This window comes from Poeciliopsis prolifica, unplaced genomic scaffold, assembly GCF_027474105.1.
Source record: "Poeciliopsis prolifica strain line A6 unplaced genomic scaffold, Auburn_PproV2 SCAFFOLD010, whole genome shotgun sequence".
Classification (NCBI taxonomy): Eukaryota; Metazoa; Chordata; class Actinopteri; order Cyprinodontiformes; family Poeciliidae; genus Poeciliopsis; species Poeciliopsis prolifica.
In genome coordinates, this window is record NW_026562385.1 from 8846710 (window position 1) to 8865026 (window position 18317).

The 18317-nt window shown below is 39.9% G+C and overlaps 1 protein-coding gene and 1 long non-coding RNA gene across 3 annotated transcripts; one reads left to right on the forward strand and one right to left on the reverse strand.

Annotated features, from left to right (window-relative positions):
* Positions 1-6589: 6589 nt before the first annotated feature.
* On the reverse strand, positions 6590-14471 carry LOC129363357 (uncharacterized). Of its 2 annotated transcripts, XR_008606313.1 has the most exons (6): positions 14289-14471; positions 13201-13385; positions 12978-13071; positions 8472-8798; positions 7004-7218; positions 6590-6674 (listed from the first exon to the last, which is right to left on the reverse strand). It is a non-coding gene; the product is annotated as an uncharacterized LOC129363357 (long non-coding RNA). The 2 variants fall into 2 exon arrangements; XR_008606314.1 differs by lacking the exons at positions 6590-6674; positions 7004-7218 and adding an exon at positions 8237-8306.
* On the forward strand, positions 7098-14893 carry csf2rb (colony stimulating factor 2 receptor subunit beta). Its single transcript, XM_055035416.1, has 14 exons — positions 7098-7206; positions 8172-8292; positions 8373-8548; positions 8639-8793; positions 9339-9483; positions 9964-10084; positions 10164-10318; positions 11456-11586; positions 11713-11896; positions 12026-12122; positions 12245-12311; positions 12995-13074; positions 13218-13380; positions 14337-14893. The coding sequence occupies exons 1-14, from the start codon at positions 7098-7100 to the stop codon at positions 14724-14726; spliced, it is 2094 nt and encodes a 697-aa protein (XP_054891391.1). The 3' UTR covers positions 14727-14893.
* Positions 14894-18317: the final 3424 nt, after the last annotated feature.

Here is an 18317-nt window from a genome sequence, read left to right on the forward strand (position 1 = left end):
AGTAACTACTGTTTCAGGTCAGTTAGCAATACCCAGATTATTTCTCTTTGAACAGATTGTTGTTGAAACAGTCGGATGTCTGACTTGTTGCCAAGGCTTCATAAGCTTCTTGTACACAACATCTGAGTTAACAGGAGGCCAACTTGCAGATGTCTGAAGGCAGAAACTCCCTCTTTGTGTCATATCATGAACGATATTTTAACAAATTAGCCATGCTATGTGCATGAGAATCATGGGCCTTCGTCAGTCCAGGTCGTCCTTGGGCACAACTTCCAGACGCTTGTTGAAGCTGAAGTTGTTTAAAGAGTTCAAACAAAACGGCCGCCAGTTTTCAAAACGCAGACCAAAGCCGATCTGAGCGACTTGTCCAGAATTACCCAAGATAATAAATGTATCTGTGGATTGAGCCCAATCCTGAGACCGTCGCTTCACATTTACTTTCACACACCCTGCAAACAAGGCAACATTTTGCTGTAAATATTTGAAGAAATGACTTTGTGCAAACAAAGAGCTCTGTTTGAGCCGAGGATGAATTCAGCCTTCTTTGTATGCAAACACGGAGCAGTTATTCTTCCTGTGTTATTAGGAAAATAAAGGTTTGCTGCAGAGTCACATTCACTCATGCGTGGTATGTAAATAATCCAAAACATTGCTGGCGGTACTTCCCCTCGCCCTCAACGTTGTCACTATTATGCCTCGACATGCAGTGGATTAAAGCTGGACATGTAAACGTTTGGTCGAATTGTTGGTTTTTTTTTTTTGTTTTGTTTTTTTTGTTCTGGTGGTTATTTCCCCAACTACATAATTGACTTTTACTAAATTCAATTCAGTTTATTTGACTCAAATAAACTAAAGACACAGCAGACCTGAATCTGGTTCAAACGTAAGCCGATAAAATGAAAAACAAGAGATTTAGTTTAAAATTTTAAACAAAGAAATAAATCATCATTTACTTGCATGTTTATGTTAAATGAACTATATTCAGTATCTTGACTGCATTGCATGGAGCTGCTAAATGTTTTTAATAGTAAATAAAGTAAAGTACATTTATCTCAGAAGGCTGTGCAGAGTTTATGCAAACTGTAAACTTTCTTTGATCCATATCAAATTACAGTAAGAGAGTCCACTTCACTGGTATTTCTTTTTTCTTTTTTTTTACATTTTTGTCCTTTTATCCAAATATATGCAAAAATATACTTATGTATAATTACTGCACAGACAGAATTTGTGATTTGTGTTCTGTCCATATCAGACTTATTGGATTTATTTATATGATTAAATGTAATTCTGTAAGAGCGCACTGTGGGCGTCTTTACACTGCTGTGGGAAAATGCTCCACAGTAGCAGATCTGATTTGTGACCACTAGGGGGCACAGTTGAGCCTTAGATTGGCACCCAGAAGCTTTATGCTTCTTCCACATCATTAGTGTGACGTTTAGCGCTTTTAATTTGCACTAAAGACATTAGAGAACAGAATAAAGCCTCTTAACATAATTTGAAAAATTGTTTTATGGGGACATTTACTGTCTCATGTTATTTTTTAGGGCACCAGACCTTTAAAAAAAGAAACAGACAAAATCCAAATCTGCAATCAGAATTGCTCATACGCTGGTCTCACATTCATGTGTGCTCATTTCACTCTGTGCTTTTGCATGAACATGTCTTGAGTTTTGTATATTCTCGTATATTTCTTAAGAGCGTGAAGTCATGAGATGTTGAGTTCCTCATTTCTTGGAACAATGACTTTTTTTCTGATTCTCTAGAGAAAGCAGCTTCCCAGCAACAACCCTGGACTCAAAAGAATCTGCATTGCAAAACACTCATACTCACTGTTCTGCTACAATAGTTACGTCTGCTTAGATTTAGTGACAAAACTGGGTTTTTCATACGCTATATAAAGTTGTTTTAATTCAATCGTGCATGTTGCCTTTATCAGCATGCGGCTTTCTTTCGCTAAATGTCGCCGTTTTGTGGAAACAAACAAGAGTCAAAAGCAAAAAACAGAGAGAAGAATTGAGGAATTGGTCACATTGTTGTCTTCACTCATCATCTTTTCTCATAGAGAGGTGTGAAAAGTATTTGCTGACAGGAAGTATCAGGGCTAAAAACAAAACGCAAGAAGGGTCAGCTCATTTCTTTATAACAAACTGCAGAGCTGATCTCGGTAAACGACCTCGAGTTCGATACTTTTTGAGCGCTAATGATTTTATCTGTTAAAGTTCGTTCTGGTTTTGACGGGTTTTTTTTTTTTAAACTAATTTTGAGGTTCTTATCGGCTTCCATCTTTGTTGCATGAAAGTTCCTCAAAAAGAAGTTTTAAAATGACTATGTACTGCGAATATCAGCGTTTATGAATGCGTAAAGTCCGTGCAAGTTGGGAAAAAGAGAAGCACAGAGACTTTCACAGCCCAAGCAACACAGCAGGAAGGTAGAAATTCATCTAAGCAAAAAAGACTATTTTAAAAATTCTAATTACAGCTTGAAAGAAAGAAAAAAAAACACATCGATGCATTAAAGCTTCAAATTTCACTACAAAAAAAGACTATGAAAATAGTTGTAAAATTACCATAAATTAAATACTTAAATGAAATAAATAATAAAGTGGCAAACAATTCACACATAAGTCACTTAGCAAAACCTAATTTCTTTAATGTAAATTCTGAGTTATTATTTTGGGACAGAAGTTCAGATGGATTGTGACCCAGACTGGAGGAATAGAATAGAATTCAACTTTATTGTCATTGCACTGTCACATGGACAAAGCAACGAAATGTAGTTTGCATCTATCCAGAACACAGGATATAAATATTTATAAACAGTTGTACAAAGATATAAACAGAGAATAATAACGTGCTATAAATGTTTTGTACAAATATAAACATAAATATGAGAGCTATGTACATATTATACAAATTACACAGATTATACAGAATATACAGGAATATGAAAAATGGATTGTGTATATATATATATATATATATATATATATATATATATATATATATATATATATATATATATATATATATATATATTAGTTGTTTTATAATACAGGATAAATAATGGCAAATTAGATTTACAGATTATATAAAAGAGCTTATCACCAGTGTTACTAATCTTCACAAGCCGCCATTTTGAATTTTACCACAACTTCGTTTGAACTTTTCTGAGTCTCTTTTACAAGGTGAAAGAAAGAAATGCTTATTTGATCCTGCGTCATAATGTTCTCTTTAACTTACACCAAAGAAGCAGCTTATTCATTGAGGATAACATTGGCCTTTTACTTGCCAAGCAGCTAGCTTAAGCTAATGCTAATGCTGCTTATACTTATAGTCAACATTCACTCTTCACCAAAGAACTGCTCAACGTGAGAGATTTGTAGTGTTACATAAAGAGTTCAAATTCAGTTCCTTTCTTTTTCAAAACTATATTTAATGTTTACTTGTGTAAATAATCCACTTTTGTGTAACGTCAAATTCTGTTGTGTCTGTAAAGTAAATATGTTTTCTTCTATGCATCTCCTAACTTAGTGTATCTGCATTGGGTTGTGCAAAGTGGGTAACGTCATGGTTTTGTTTCGTCCATCCGAAAAACAATTTTTCCCTATAAGGCCATTTGTTCTTCCTCGTCTTTTAAATTAAATATAGTTCATTTAAAACTTTTTTAGAGCTAACGATGCTGTTCCAAATTCACAGCCAATATGTATTTAGTCAGAGGCCAGGATTGTTTGTTTTTTTTTCTTTGTTTTGTTCTAACATAACTCAGATTGTGTATTTCACAGCATTTTCCTACGGTTGCATGATATCTAAATGTTCTTTTTGCATTTTCACCCTGATTTTTTTATGAAGTTCATCTCACATTCTGATTAAAAATAAATAAAAAATATTCTTTTACCTTTTCTAACTTTGTGAAACTGTTCAGCTAAGTCGGGACAAAATCATCCTGCAGCCTCTGCTAGAAATCTGAAAAAGGGATTTGAAACTTAAAAAGTTTAACCTGTGACGTCACTGGAAGGCTTAGCAGGGAAGACTCCAGCCGATTTCCAGAAAACAAAAAAAAAACAAAAAATGCGTTTAAGAAAGCAGATCTGAAAAACATCTCTGTCGTGCTGCAGTTTCTAATTTTGGTTTTGAGGAATTAATATTTCTGCAAAGATTGCTTAACGTGCTGCAAAGATCCAAGTCTCAGTTCAACTCTTTTAAAATAAAAAATGCTGTTCTCCGCTTTGGTGCTTCTTCATCGCAACGCACGAAACGAGTGCAAGCACTGAAAACACATTCTACTCGAGGTGTCATGAGCTGGTGAATGTGTGAATAACGTGAGCCGGTAATGACTGTGACAGTCCGGTTATTTCACTTCTGAGATGAACGATAACAGAACCAAAAGCGTTAGTAGCAGGACAATCTGACTCAACGGTATTGGCTGACTAGAAAGAGTCACGCAAGATAAAGGAATCTGCTCCATCTGGCGCACATTTCTATGGGGGAAGTTATAGCAAACCTCACAAATGTAAGCCTTTTTGGTTCAAAATATTGTTACATTTCCCTTACAAAGATTGTTTTATAGTAAATCCCCAAATTGCTTCATGATGATGTAGCCTGCTTTTTCCACTTTAGAAAAAAACTGAAATGAAAATGTGGGTAAAATAAAGATGTGTATCTTCTGAATAGATGCATAGTTTTGTATTCATAATTTTAAGAAGGATTTAACGACATCATGTTTGCAGATGGACTTCAAATGTCCTTATTTATCAATAGCTTAGCATGTAAATGGTGTCTCATTTTTGCCATGGAGACTTGATGTCCTCCCCCCCAAGAATATTTATTTATTTATTACTTGTTTATTCTTATTTTCCTGTTGAATAAATGTTTTGAAATTAAAAATTGGAGGCTGTGAGATTGTGCTATTACAATACAAGATTAAAGAAGCTTAATTGTGGCCAGACTAATAAATTCACCTGTTTACATCACAATCTCTGTCACACACAGTTATCTGTGTGTTAGCCTCAGTAAAATTAAAGAAAGTTCTGTTTTATAGCTGATTTTTATTTTTCCATTTTCAAGACCCTATTTTTTATTACAAAAAAAAAAGAATCGTTTCCGCTCTGATGATTTTTTGATCCTTTCAAGATTTGAATAATTTCCTTCATTGAAGATGTGAAACCGACCGGAGAACAAGTGGGCGTGACGCGCACTCTTTGACACTGAATGAACACACTTTGAAGAGGCGTCGATTACGCCTACCTCCTGCTCTCGGGTTGGAAATATCTGAAGTGGTTCGGGTGAGACAAAAAAAAAAAAACACTGTAAAAGAAAAACAACTCTCCCTGATCACATGTCAGTCAGTGTCGTTGGTAATATCTCCTGAGTGTAAACATATGGTAGCACATCCTGGCAGAGTTTCAGTTGCATGTGGCATGAGCCACATGAATGATACACGCTGCCATCTCAAAGAAATGCAGTCGGTGGTTGGGCGTTTTTACTCACAGCTTATCTTAAAAGTCCTGCAGATTGCGATCTATAACCTACTACGTGCTTGTGCACCGACAAACGGCTGAGCGACGTTCCAGAAACAACGCATCAGGTGCACCGAGGTTTTAGGGTTTTCAGGCGTCTCCTCAGCAAAGCAACCGATTGTGCCTTAAAGACAAGCTGACGTCTGGACAGAAAGGGGAAACTGAAGCAGTCGCACAGGAAACTCCCACAGAGTTCTTGTCAGCGATCATAGGGAGCCATCAGACGAGAAGGAAGGAGTGACGACTGTCGGACAAAAGGAAAGGTGCTCCACAAACAGAAAAACCAAGTAATTGGGTGAGTTTTTTTAATATTACAATATATTCAGGTATTCATGCAGTCAGATCATAGATGACTATTACTGTATGTGATAAATGAAACCTCGTATTAATTAGTGAAACGAAATATTTCTCTCCATTGGGGTGGATTAGATGATGAAAGGTCTCTATGTTATATAGGTATAAAGTGAACACTAATAAATGTTTTTTTACTATCTTCGCCTCTCTTCATTCATCTCTGCCTGATGGTTTCGCGTCAGAAAACGCTGCAAACATCAACAAGTTTTTTTTTACTGGATTCCTGATATTCCCTTTGTGGGATTTCCCCCAACCTGCTACAGTAAACAGCTGCTAAAAAGGTAAAGGTCATGCCGAGAGACCCTCCAAAACCCCCCATTTACAGAGCGATATTGTGACTTTTTCTCTGAAACTATTTGATCTTTATGCGCCGTTTCCCCTTTTTCAAGCTGAAAATTTAAAGTGTTTTTCTAAACGACTTAAAATTGTCTCAATTACAAAATATAATTGCGGGGATTCGCGGTGTTTGTTTGAGTCCTTGCATCACGTTTCGCTAAATCAAAGCGATTGAGGTTTTAAGCCGAGTCAAAACATACACAGATGGTTCGATAAAAGATTTTATTATCTTTTTTTTATGATTGATTACAGTGGCAGAAGGATTCCATTTACTTGTTTTCATTTGTACATTTTTCAGTAAATAAATTATTTTTTAATTACATATTTTAAAAACGTGATTTTTAAAATATGTTCATTTCCGAAAAACACAATAACAGAGACGATCATTTTTGTCTTGTGGCTCGAGGTTTTCTGTTGTCTTTCCCTTCTTGTTCATTTGAGGTTGAACTATAATCTTATTCGCAAACGCCTGCAAAAGTAAAATTTTGAAATAATGCCATGTATTTATTTATTTATTTATTTACCTTTCTCATGCCAGTGTATGTGCTCCCTGAAGCATATGCTTTTTTTCTTTTTTTTTAACTCTTTATAACATGTGAGAAAGACAGATAAGAGGAAGCCGGATGTGTGGCCACATCCCACAAAAAGCATACAGTCAGAGCGGAAGATTACTGGTGATGTGGTCATGAATCATCTCTATATTATTTCTAGTAAATGGACTGTTTCTCTCTCTGTCTGTCTGTCACACAGCTACGCTACTTATACATATACATACATATATAAAAACACCAGCCTCACCTCTGAGGCAACAGCGCCTTGATGATGTGGAAGAAACGCAGCTGATCTGGATCACTGAAACGAAAAGAATCGAGGCTCCGTGAACCCTGAAGGGATGGCTCTCCTCCAGGTCTTGATGTGGTTGGTTCTCCCGACTCGGGCTCTCCTCTCCGGTTTGGACCACTGTGGCGTTCATGACAGCAGCAGCAGCAGCTCAAACAACAGTAAGTATCCGTCTGCAAACAAATATTAATAACAATGGATTAAAAACTGCCTACCTTTAGGTTGACAGTGACGCACAGTAAACATAACTTATTTAGGGGTTAATTATTGTAACTTGAGTTTATCTGCATGCAGATGTCATTACAAGACGATTGAAAAGCCTGTATTGAATTACATATAAACAGAGGTGGGTAGAGTACCCAAATACGTTAGAGTGGCACTGTTTATATATTTCTACTCAAGTAAAAGTAACAAGTAGTCGTTTGAGAAATGATTCAAGTGAGAGAAAAAAAGTATTGGGTAAAAATGAAACTCGGGTATTGAGTAACTGATCAAAACACCAATCATTTATATTTTTAAATTGCATAATCAGACAGACAAAAATATAAAGTTATTTGGAGAAGACCAGAACCGAAATGATCCAGACAAATAACATAATTACAAAATAACAAAAACAAGTAAAAGAAACATTTTTTCAAACCAATTTCTATCAGCATTTAAGACTCAAACATTTAAGAAAAACTGCAGGTGTGTGTCTGTGTCTGGTTAACTTTGGGTTAAAATATGTTTGTTCTTCATTCAGTGAAGCTACTCATACTGTAGACAAACATCTTACTCATATAAGAGCAGCAATACTTCATGGTAAAATTTCTGAAGTAAAAAAAAGTACAGTAAAACGTTTTTTTTTTTTTTTTTTTTTGTAACCAAAACGCTACTCAAGTAAATGTAGATAATTACAATCCAATTCCGGATAAAAACCTTTTCAGGGTGACGGTTAAGGGGTCTTTATTTCCCTCATATACCCATTTGGGCAATGGCGCATCTCGTGTGCTGGAACCGGTGATTTGGCCAGGGCGCCAAAAGGACTAGGACCGCCTCTTCATTTGGGATCGCAACCTTCCAAAATTAGAAATTTCCCCGAGTCATTGATCATTAGCAATAAATTGCCTCCTTTGTCGTTCTGCAGTGTCGCCCTGGCTGCGGTCCTTACAATGCCACAATGACTACAAGACCCATGTGGACTGCAGATGGAAAAAAACGACCAACGCGACTCTGCAGGTCTGGCTGAGACGAAACGATGGAAGCAGGTGAACAGAGCAGCCTGGACAAGAGAAACATTTATAGAAGTTACCTCAACTCTAACAGATTGGTGTCTATATCTACGCAGTGAGCTCTGTGTGCCTTTTAAAGACGAAAAAACAACAGAGGACGGAGTCGCCCAGTGCAGATATGAAACGCTTGTGCTTGGCATGGGAGTCAGCCATACCGTCTTCTTTGTGAACAACCAGACAACGAGCCTCTGCTCGTCTTCCAAACACACGTCTCTGGATCTCGTTCAGCACCGTGAGCATCAACTAGATGTACAGCAGTAGGTCATGTAGAGCAAAACGAAGCCTCGCAGTGATGGTGGTGTTGTTTGGTGGTGTTGCACAGTGAGGGCACGTCCGCCTGGCGGTCTGACTGCGTCTGAGGACAGCGATGGCAGCTACCGGCTGAAGTGGTCCAGTCCGTATCCTCCATCGTCCTCCCTGAACCAGAACCTCTCGTATCAGCTCAGCTTCAGGACGCAGGTCGAGGACGGGTGGACTGTAAGCTACAAACACAACAAATCACCACGTTAATATACATTATATATATATTCTCTGTGCAACAGGAGAGTGTTTAGTCATTTTGGTTGTTTTTTACAGTAGAAAAAAGCGGCACACTAAAATGGCCAATACTTCAACAACCACACTATTTATTTAACTGAATAAAACACATGAATTTGTTTGTTACAGCCATTTAGGGCAAAGGCTGATTTTTCTAGTCGCACACCTAGCTTGATTAGCTTAGCGTAGCTTAGCTGCAAACAACTCTATTTTGACCTCTATGCTAACTCCAACTTATTTATCGACTTAAAGTGAAAATGATTTATTTCAAAGGTTGAACTAAGTACGATATGAGACGAACAAACTGACTGGCCGCTCTGGTGGGTGTGGCCAGGCAGGCCGACCAATCAGATTTAAAGGGTAACAGGAGCCACGCCCCCCTCCAATCTGACAGCCAACTCTGTTGCCTACTCATAACAGACAATAATGAGACATAGTCAGTGAGTCAGTGCTATTTAAATTTTGTTTCACACCTCTCTACTCAGACAGAGGCTGTCGCAGACACCAGCGTGAAACTGGAGCGGCAGAAGCTGCTTCCCGGCCGTAGATACGAAGCCAGAGTGAGAGCCAGGGCCGGCGTGGGTCGGTGGAGCGAATGGAGTCCTGTGGCCAGCTGGAGAACTGGAGATGGTGCGTGAAGTAAAGTAGAAGCATAAATCCCCTTTGAACTTTTTCCACACTGTCACTTTGCAACCAGAAAACTTTGATGTTCACACTGCACTACGGGGGAATGTTTCTGCCATCATTCGAGAGCGCACCTTTTCAGTCTGAAAGCAGGATGTCAGTCTGATGTGTGGTCCGACAGCTCTGACGTGATCTCCAAGCATTAGTGTTAGAAATGCACACTGAAAACTAACAGATCATTGGTCCAGCACTGACATCGAGGGACTAAACGTAAATTGAACTACATGAACGTTTCTCCACCCATTTCATCATGCACTACTTTCTGTTGGTTTACTGCATAAAATCCCAGTAAAATTATGCAGTAAGAAACAGTTTTGCTTTCTTTTCCAGCTTCCATCTTCTGGGTCTTTTCATGGTTATGGGAACTATGTCTGGTGTTTTCCAGCTGTGTGGGCTCACTATCGTTTTCCTTCCCTTTCACATCAGTTCCCTCTTTGGACTGTGTTCTGGACGGAGAGAAGGAAGTGACGTGTAGCTGGGAGGTGAGCAGAGAGCTGGCGTATCTCGTCACCTACCAGCTGACCTGTCGGCACGACCCGACAGCGCAGTAAGTCGAATTAAAAGCCATAGTCGCGCCCGCTTTGTTCTGCCGCTTCTGAACTGACGTGAACTTCCATCCTTTAAAGGTTTGAGGGATGTTGCAGGAACCCAGCTGTGAGTTCTGACCCCAGAGGGACGGAAGTGAGGTACAGCTGCCGTCTCACCGATGTGGACCCTGAGCGTCTGCAGCTGAAGCTCAAGCCGGCACACAACGCTAAGACTTTTGAAGCGTACAAACACAGTGAGTACAGAGAACCCAGAGGAGGTGAGAAGTGGCGGCGGTGGCGGAAGTCCCTCTGTGCCTATCTGAGCATATCAGGCTAAATTAAAAACACACAAGGGGGTGATAAGACCACAGGAAGAAGTGCAGAAAAAACAGCAGTTAACCAGGTCCGTGCCATGGTTGTACAGCACCCCCCAGTGTTTGATTTGTGCTATTACCTCTAAATCAGTACATGGGACTCTGATCAGCTGGATAACTTGAGATTTAGTCGCTAATAGGTCACTATAATGCAGCGCTTCTCAATTCCAGTCCTTAGGCTTTGCTCTGCATGTTTTAGATGTGCCCCTATTTCAGAACAGCTGATCCAAATGATTGCATAACTCTTCTGCAGCCATCAAGTACTGCAGAAGCCTGTTAATCACTCAGATTCAATCCAGGTGTGTGGCAGCAGGGAAACACCTAAAACATCCAGGGCAGCGGGGCCTGAGGACCGGAATTGAGAAGCGCTATTGTTAAATACCGACCCCTAGTGGACGTTTTTAACTATTACATTCATGTTTTTTGTTTTGTTTTGTTTTTTCCTTTGAAAATATGCCTCTATTATATTATATGATGCACATAAAAAAATGGTGGGGGGGGGGAGTCACAAACATAAAACATACAACCTAGTAGTAGGTGATGTGTTTTGCAAACACATCATGCCCCTTTTTCGCACCTTGTCAGATCACAATCACAATCTGATTTATTTTAATAGTGCTTTGTGATAGACGTCTGAAACATAACATGTTGATTAATAACATAACATAATGAGCAATTAGAAGAAAAATAGTATACCGTTTTCAAGTAAAAACTGTAAAAGTGCTGCATGCATGTGGACTTAGGTGTCACTTGGGAAGACAATTATGTACTATTTAGGGTGAAGAGAGGAAAAGTTGCTGATTTCTATAGATGTAAAAAATTGCGAAACTTTTTCTTCCACTTAATTACAAAACCTTTGCAAAACACCGCGTACAACGTAAATGGTGGGGTTATGCAAAGTATATTCTCAAAAGAGCGAAAGAAATGGGAACCACTTGTATGAAAAGATCTGATAAACCCCATGTTTTGACTCAAGCGACAAACAGTTATTTTATGTTACAATTTTTCCCCCAACAGTCCGTACCAATTCACCAGTGCAGGTGAAAGTGAGGGAGAAGAACGGTGACTGGGTGGTGGAGTGGTCTCCACCCGCTGCGGCGGCTACAGAGCTGTTGTACCAGGTCTTGTATTACAGGACCATGGGTCAGGTGAGAGGATTTCAAGCCTCTGTTTTTATTTTTCCGCTTTCCACTTCGCTGCTAATCACCGCAGCAGCTTTGGAAAACGGGCCCGAATATTCACAGGTTGTGCTTTTTATTTATTTCTGCCGCCAGGGATCCCCGGAGCTGCTGAACATTTCCAAGGGGTCCATGCAGGTGAGCATCCTGGGAACGTCACTGGTGCCGCTCCAGGACTACGAGGTGAAAGTGAGGTCACTGGTTGCCCCTGGACAAGGTTCTACCTACGAAGGAATCCCCTCAGAATGGTCTGAACCTGCGAACTGGACCTCAAATAAAGGTGCTTACAGTATTAGTGTGCACAAAGTTTTCCTGCTGTTTTGTGCTCTGAAACCCCCAATCCCCAATAAGCTTCAAATGACGTTATGAACAGGACCGCCTCTTTAATCTGGTTTCTGCTCCTCGACAGCCACCTGGTCCGTCTCCAGACTGATTTATGTCATCTGTGGCGTGATTGCAGCCACTGTCTTTCTGATTCTGTACCACACTTTTCCAGTTTGCCGGAAGTAAGCGCTGCTTTATGTTGACTGCAACGTGTGCAATGCAGTAAAAACAGAAGCCAGAATTGATTTTTAAATGTACGTGGTTTGTTTTCAATTAACGCCTGTTTATGCTTTTCACCATTAAGGGAAGTTGTGATGTGGGAGGACTCAGTTCCCTCTCCAGGCAAAAGCAAGATCCTGTCTGAGATCAAGGTGAGTGGATTATTTTCTTAAAGTGACTAGTAGTACATAATGTAAAAAAAAAAAAAGCATTTTCCACCTTTCCAGCTAAAACTGAAGAAATTTTGCAAATTTCTTCAGTTTTAGTTTTTTTTTTAAATTATGTTCATTATTGCGTCCAGCCACTCGAAAACTTAATTTTGGCTTTTTTGAGTCTTACTACTGTAATTTAGATCATTGTCCTGTTGAAGAACCAAGGTTTAACTGGACTAAAGGTTCTATACTGATGATTGGACGTCCTAAAAACATTTCTGCCGCAGAGCAGAATTCATGACACCATCAATTATGGCATGTCTTGAAGAAGCAAAGCCTCACACTACCAGCTTGTCTGACTGATGTGCATCTTCCTAAAATAATATTTCCCCTAAATCTTTGGGGATCATCGAGATTTCTTTGGGTAAATGCGAGATAGGTCTTTGTGTTCATTTTGGTCAGCAATGGTTCTGATCTTGGAACACTCCCATGGAGGCCAATTATGCCCAGTTATTGAATTGTGAACTCTGACCTTACTAGAGGTAGTGAGGCCTGCAGACCTTTAGATGTGTCTGACTCATTGATGCACTCTTTGAGTAATTTAACTTTCACCACTGCTGTTTTTGAACAAGTGTTTCTTTGTGAGAGCTGAACTAAGTTCTCCACCTTTTCTTCCGATTCAGTCTCACTCGTCCCCGACCCTCATGCAGAGCGAGAAGACGTCCATTTGTAGCGTGCAGCACCTCGACCGCGTATCGACCTGGTACGAAATTTCACACTTTACTCACACGACGCCACAAAAGTCTAGACAATGAATGCAGCGACAACTCAGGATGCATTCCTCTGTTGATAGCCGATGCACTCTGAGGGAGCTGATGAAATTGTGTACCTTTCTCCCCCTTGCAGCTCCTCAGAAGCCCTGCTTTGGCCAACCACGGGCACTGAGACGACGTGCGCCGATCAGAGCAGGAGTTGCTGGAACAGTGATGACCTCCCCTCCCCTCTTTATAAAGATCATGACTTGGACACGTCGTCCATGAGCTTCAGCGGGCCGTACATCTTTTGTCAGGTCAGCTACTTTCAAAAAAATAAAGAACAACAGAAACTGAATAATGAGGAAGTACTCAGCGTTTGTATAAGGCATCAAACGGAAACAATAAAAATGTCTTGAAAATCCAGCAAAACATGTCATGGACACTGCCTAAGCTGCTCTTTTATTAAGATCTATTAAGTTGTATTTCTTTGTGTTTCAGTTGAATCCTTTATAGAAAAGACATAATGTGAGACGGTAACTCGGTGGATTATAAGCCTGGCGGGCCACCAGGCTTTACTTGTGCCCTCACCAGGCTAAAAAGATTTTATGCATTTGAAAAAGATGCAAACATTTAATACCTGTTAATACCTGAACAAGTCCTGCTCAGGTATTAATCTTCCAATTTTCCAACAACATAATTATGAAGTGGTATTTTCAAATTTTCTGTCAACTTTTGACTCAAAAACACAATGGACCACTGGATCAATGACACCCAACCCCTGGGCTTAGCAAGTTTTCTGTAGCTTTAGAGAACAACATTATCCTGTCAGGATGCAGCAGGACACACCAAATCCCACCTCAGTGATTTGTGGGATTAATACATTTTTGATGGGAGCGTGTCAAAAGTCTCACACATGCTGAAAAATACTTTTTAACTTTCATTGGTTTCTGGCTTTGCTACAGTGTTCAAGCTAGCTTGTATGTATGAATAATAACCTGAGCTTTAGCTTCTGTTATTTTGGTGTCTGTTGTTCTACTCTACTATGTCCATAGACCTTTTTTTGTTGCCATTTTTGTTCTGGCATTTAATTTCAGAGCTAGCCTTCTGTCCTGTTAAGCTGCTACATCCTTTAGCCAGCAAATAACTGCGACACAAACAGTGACATCAGGGTTTAAAGCTAGCCGTCAAGAAAGTAGCAAAATGTACTTTGAAAAGTACTTACTGTCCACTTGCTTTGCAGCAGTTTAACGCGTTTGCGTCTATTTCACAGGGATCGGGACAAATGTCGATGGAGGTCCAGCAGGAAAAAGTCCGCGAAACAAAACCGGATGTAGCTGTGCCTCTCTTCCCGGCGCCATGTTCTCTCCGAGACAAAGATTACGTGTGTCTCCCCAACCGCTCTCTCTCTCGGTCCACAGAGGACCTCACGTCCCACTGCGGCTCGGGCCCGAAGTGGTACGACAGTCCTGAGCAGGACCAGCAGCACTTGGACGCCACACCGCGGCCTGCTCAGGCTGACAGCCGGTCCGGCTTCGGAGAACCCGCCGTGAGAGGTCAACCGCCTGATTACACGGCAGGGCCGCTCCCCTCCTGGCCTCAAGAGGGCGCCAACTCGGGATACTGCCGGCTCCCAACACCCTTCACTGTGACGTCACAGTGAAGAGCCGCATGCAAGAAAAAGTGATTGACTTTTTTTATGCTTCTACTTTATTTTAAGCTTTTCAAGCTATTAGAGGGGGAACAAGTATCTTGTTGTCGTTGCACATGTTTATCTCACAGGGTAAATAAAGTGTTTCATATCTACAAATATTCCAGGTAATATTCCACATATATATATATATATATATATATATATATATATATATATATATATATATATATATATGTGTGTGTGTGTTGTTTTTTTTTGTTTGTTTCTTTTTATTAATGTTTAGCTTTAGCATGATTTTCTGTAAACAAGCTGCCGCAAAGAGACGGAAGGCGAGTTAAAGTCAGAACATTGACCCTGTGACCTTTTTCAACATTGTATTTTCTGCACAGAGCATTTTAATTTCAATAAAAGTTAAACAGACACGCCAATAAGACGAGCTGGCATATTTACTGTCAACACTGTCTTCATTCAGATCGTAATCACACAAGCAAAATGAAGTTGTTTCTGTCAGAAGGGGAACCGTTTAATTTCAGATTATTATCTCTGGAGGCCTCAAAAAAAATTAAAGCAATAGTTCTATAATTTTTTGGAATGGCGATGATTTACATTTCACAGAAATTACGACAAGGGAAATCTCTGATCACATTATGTGATGGTTACTCTTTTCCTGTTACTAGCCTCACCATGTAATTGTGCAAAGTGAAAGTACAAAAAATATATATCTATTTTTTTTGTATTTTGCACAAATTTTTAATGTTTTATTTTTATTGTCAATCTAAAATTATTAATACTCTAGGGCAGATCAAGATTTTGATTAAGCAGACTAAGCAAAAATACATACATTTTGAAAACAAATGACTTTAGCAGGATTTTAGCAGTAGAAACTAGTTGTTAATAATTGAAGATAAATATAAAGGCACATCTGCCAGGGTATGAATAATTTGGGGCCAAAGTGAATGTTACAATGTTTATCAGTGTAAAATTTTGGAAAAGTTATCGGGCTCCTGCTCACTCCAGGATATGCCTGCTGGATCCATTTTCAACAGCGTACCGTTTATTTCACTGTATCCATGCCACACACATTTTCACTGTGTTTTCAAATTTATTGCTCTGCTCTTTTTTCCATCTGTTCAGCTTAATGGGGTTGCAGAAAGTTCAAGGGTTTGACAGTTTCTCGAGGCAGGAGCGCAGTAAGCAAGCAATGTGCAAGCGGCTCGCAAAAATAACCCGACCTCTTGAACCTTTCCACATTTTGTCACTTTCCAGTGAAAAACTTCAGTGCATTTCATTGGGGTTTGATGTGACAGTTTGGAATCCGGTATGAATTTAATTTGATATGCTATACGTATTTAAACACTAAACCTACGTCCACCACAAATAGCAGATTTATTGTGAAACATGGCATCCCTACAATAAAACACGGCCGTGGCAGCATCTTGCTGTGGTTATTACTTTCTTCACTTGGATCCGAGAATCTGGTCAGAGTTGTTTGGAAGAGCAGAATGGTTTGCATCAAACCTATTTATGTGTGTTTATTGCAAAAATACATAAAACACCTCTTATTATTTTCCTTCCGCTTCAGAATTATGCCCTTTAAGTTTTGGCGCGCAACTTAATTTTCCAATGAAATACATTTCATTTTGTAGTAATTCATGCAATGAAAAACAAAATACCTTTTCATAAAAACAACAGAAGGTTGGAATTTCAGGCATTCTGATGTCAACTTCCTGTGTTTCGAGCCCGTTCGAAGGTACAACTTCCTGTCCGATGGGACCGACGGGCAGTTTGACACCAACTACCCTGAGTCATCACGTTGCTGGTTCATATTTTACCCACACTGTAACCAAAGGGAGGATGAGTGGATTGTTTTCCTAGCAGGGTGGGCTTTTCCAAATTCTCTGAGCAAAACAGATTCCTTCATCTTAATCTCACTTCAAAGGGCCATTGTTTCTCCAGCCGTGGATGAAGGATGGATCCTTTTCATTTTCTCTTGCTCGTTTTAGAGATCTGAATCTAGTGAGTTGAAACACCAGGGCTTGATTTGAGGAGCGAAACGCAGGGTCTCGGCTTAATGAGAAGGTAGCTGCCGTGTGTGTTTGACGGTCCAGCGGAAAAACAGGAAAATAAAAGTACTGGAAGGCGTAGGGATGCTTGTGTAACCTCCTGCTTCCTCGCAGCTGTGCGTCAGGGAATCCGGGCTTGACCGAGGTCATGGAAAAGAAATATCCTTGAAGGTAGACTAGATCATTAGAGACATTGACGTTGGTATGATCAGACGAGTCACGGTGTGTTTATATAACAACTCCTGTGTCAACCACTGCATCTACGCTGTGTTTGTTGTGTAATTGTAACACCTTGCTGTTTTAGTATTGCTTGGATGCTCTTTCCCTGAAGCGCCCCACATGTTTCAACGCCTTCGTTTCACAAACAAGCTATGGCTCATGATTTTTTTGTTTTCATTTAACTTGGGGAGATTTACACCAATTTACATCTCCAATGTTTATTCTGTAGTTTATGGATTTCAGCTGAAGATAACGTTGAAAGGATCTGAGTTTCCAAGTGCAAACATCACGGTGCACTGAGAACGTCTTGACCTCAAAAGTTATTCATGTTATTTCTCTATTTAAAATATGTCTGTTGTAACTGGGATATAATTTTATTAATCTGGAATATATTGTCACCTCTCCTCTGATTTACCAAAACGTTTGGTCTACATGGTCGATTGGGTCAGGTTTGGATGTGACGGTGGTATACCTCAGGGATTAGTTCTGGTTTTCCTCTTTTTTCCATTGGCTTTCCCTCCCCATTTTCCAATTTATTCAGAACATTGGAGTATATCAGTTCATTTCCAATTGTTTGTCTTCCTGCATTTTGGCTGCACTGTAAACAATAAAGGTAGTAATGTGTTGGCAGGGAGGATATGAAGGATTTGTGAGCATTATCAAAAAACTGACAAACCATCAACCAAGATTCCCAAATGAGTAACAAATAGTGCAATCCAGCATTATTTAAAGTAATGCATGAGTGTCACCATGTCATTCCATTGGCTGTTTGATGTCAAGGTTCCAGTGTTGCTGAGACCTAGCGAGGTGTGTCGTTTTTCGAGGTCAATCGTCCATGACCCGCACCGTGTCTTTTGTCATGGCCTCTGTTTCCACTCTCACCGCTGCGGAGGCTGATCCCTGTTTGTGTTTGTCGCAGTCAACAAGCACGTCTCCACGCCGTCTTTGTTTGAAGTCCCCGGGAGGCGGGGAGCCGCACGGACACACATGGAAACACAGGCATCCCACCTCAATGCTAAATTTAGAGATAGCCTGGTGTTTAGAAGTATCATGAGCGTGTGAGTTTTTCTGTAGCACAGCCGGTTGAGTACCTGAATGGTGTAGAGAAACATTTGTAAGAAGAGCATCAGAATGCAGAGCAGATACCATTGGAGTTGAGCATCAGGGTTTAGGGGTTTTCCAGTCATTGCTCGTATGATTGCAATTGGACAGATGTATGACTTCTTGGCATGATGGTACATGTGCATAGCTGTGTAGCTCACTGCTGACTGGGGAACTTTTCAGGCCAAAAGAGTCAAGTAGGTAACTGTGACAAACA

Excerpts from the sequence above, each read along its gene's own strand:
- csf2rb (XM_055035416.1), top strand. The coding sequence starts at position 7,098 with ATGGCTCTCCTCCAGGTCTTGATGTGGTTGGTTCTCCCGACTCGGGCT. Across the intron at positions 7,207-8,171 it reads CAGCAGCAGCTCAAACAACA|TGTCGCCCTGGCTGCGGTCC; the intron begins GTAAGTATCCGT and ends GTCGTTCTGCAG. Across the intron at positions 10,319-11,455 it reads TTTTGAAGCGTACAAACACA|TCCGTACCAATTCACCAGTG; the intron begins GTGAGTACAGAG and ends TTCCCCCAACAG.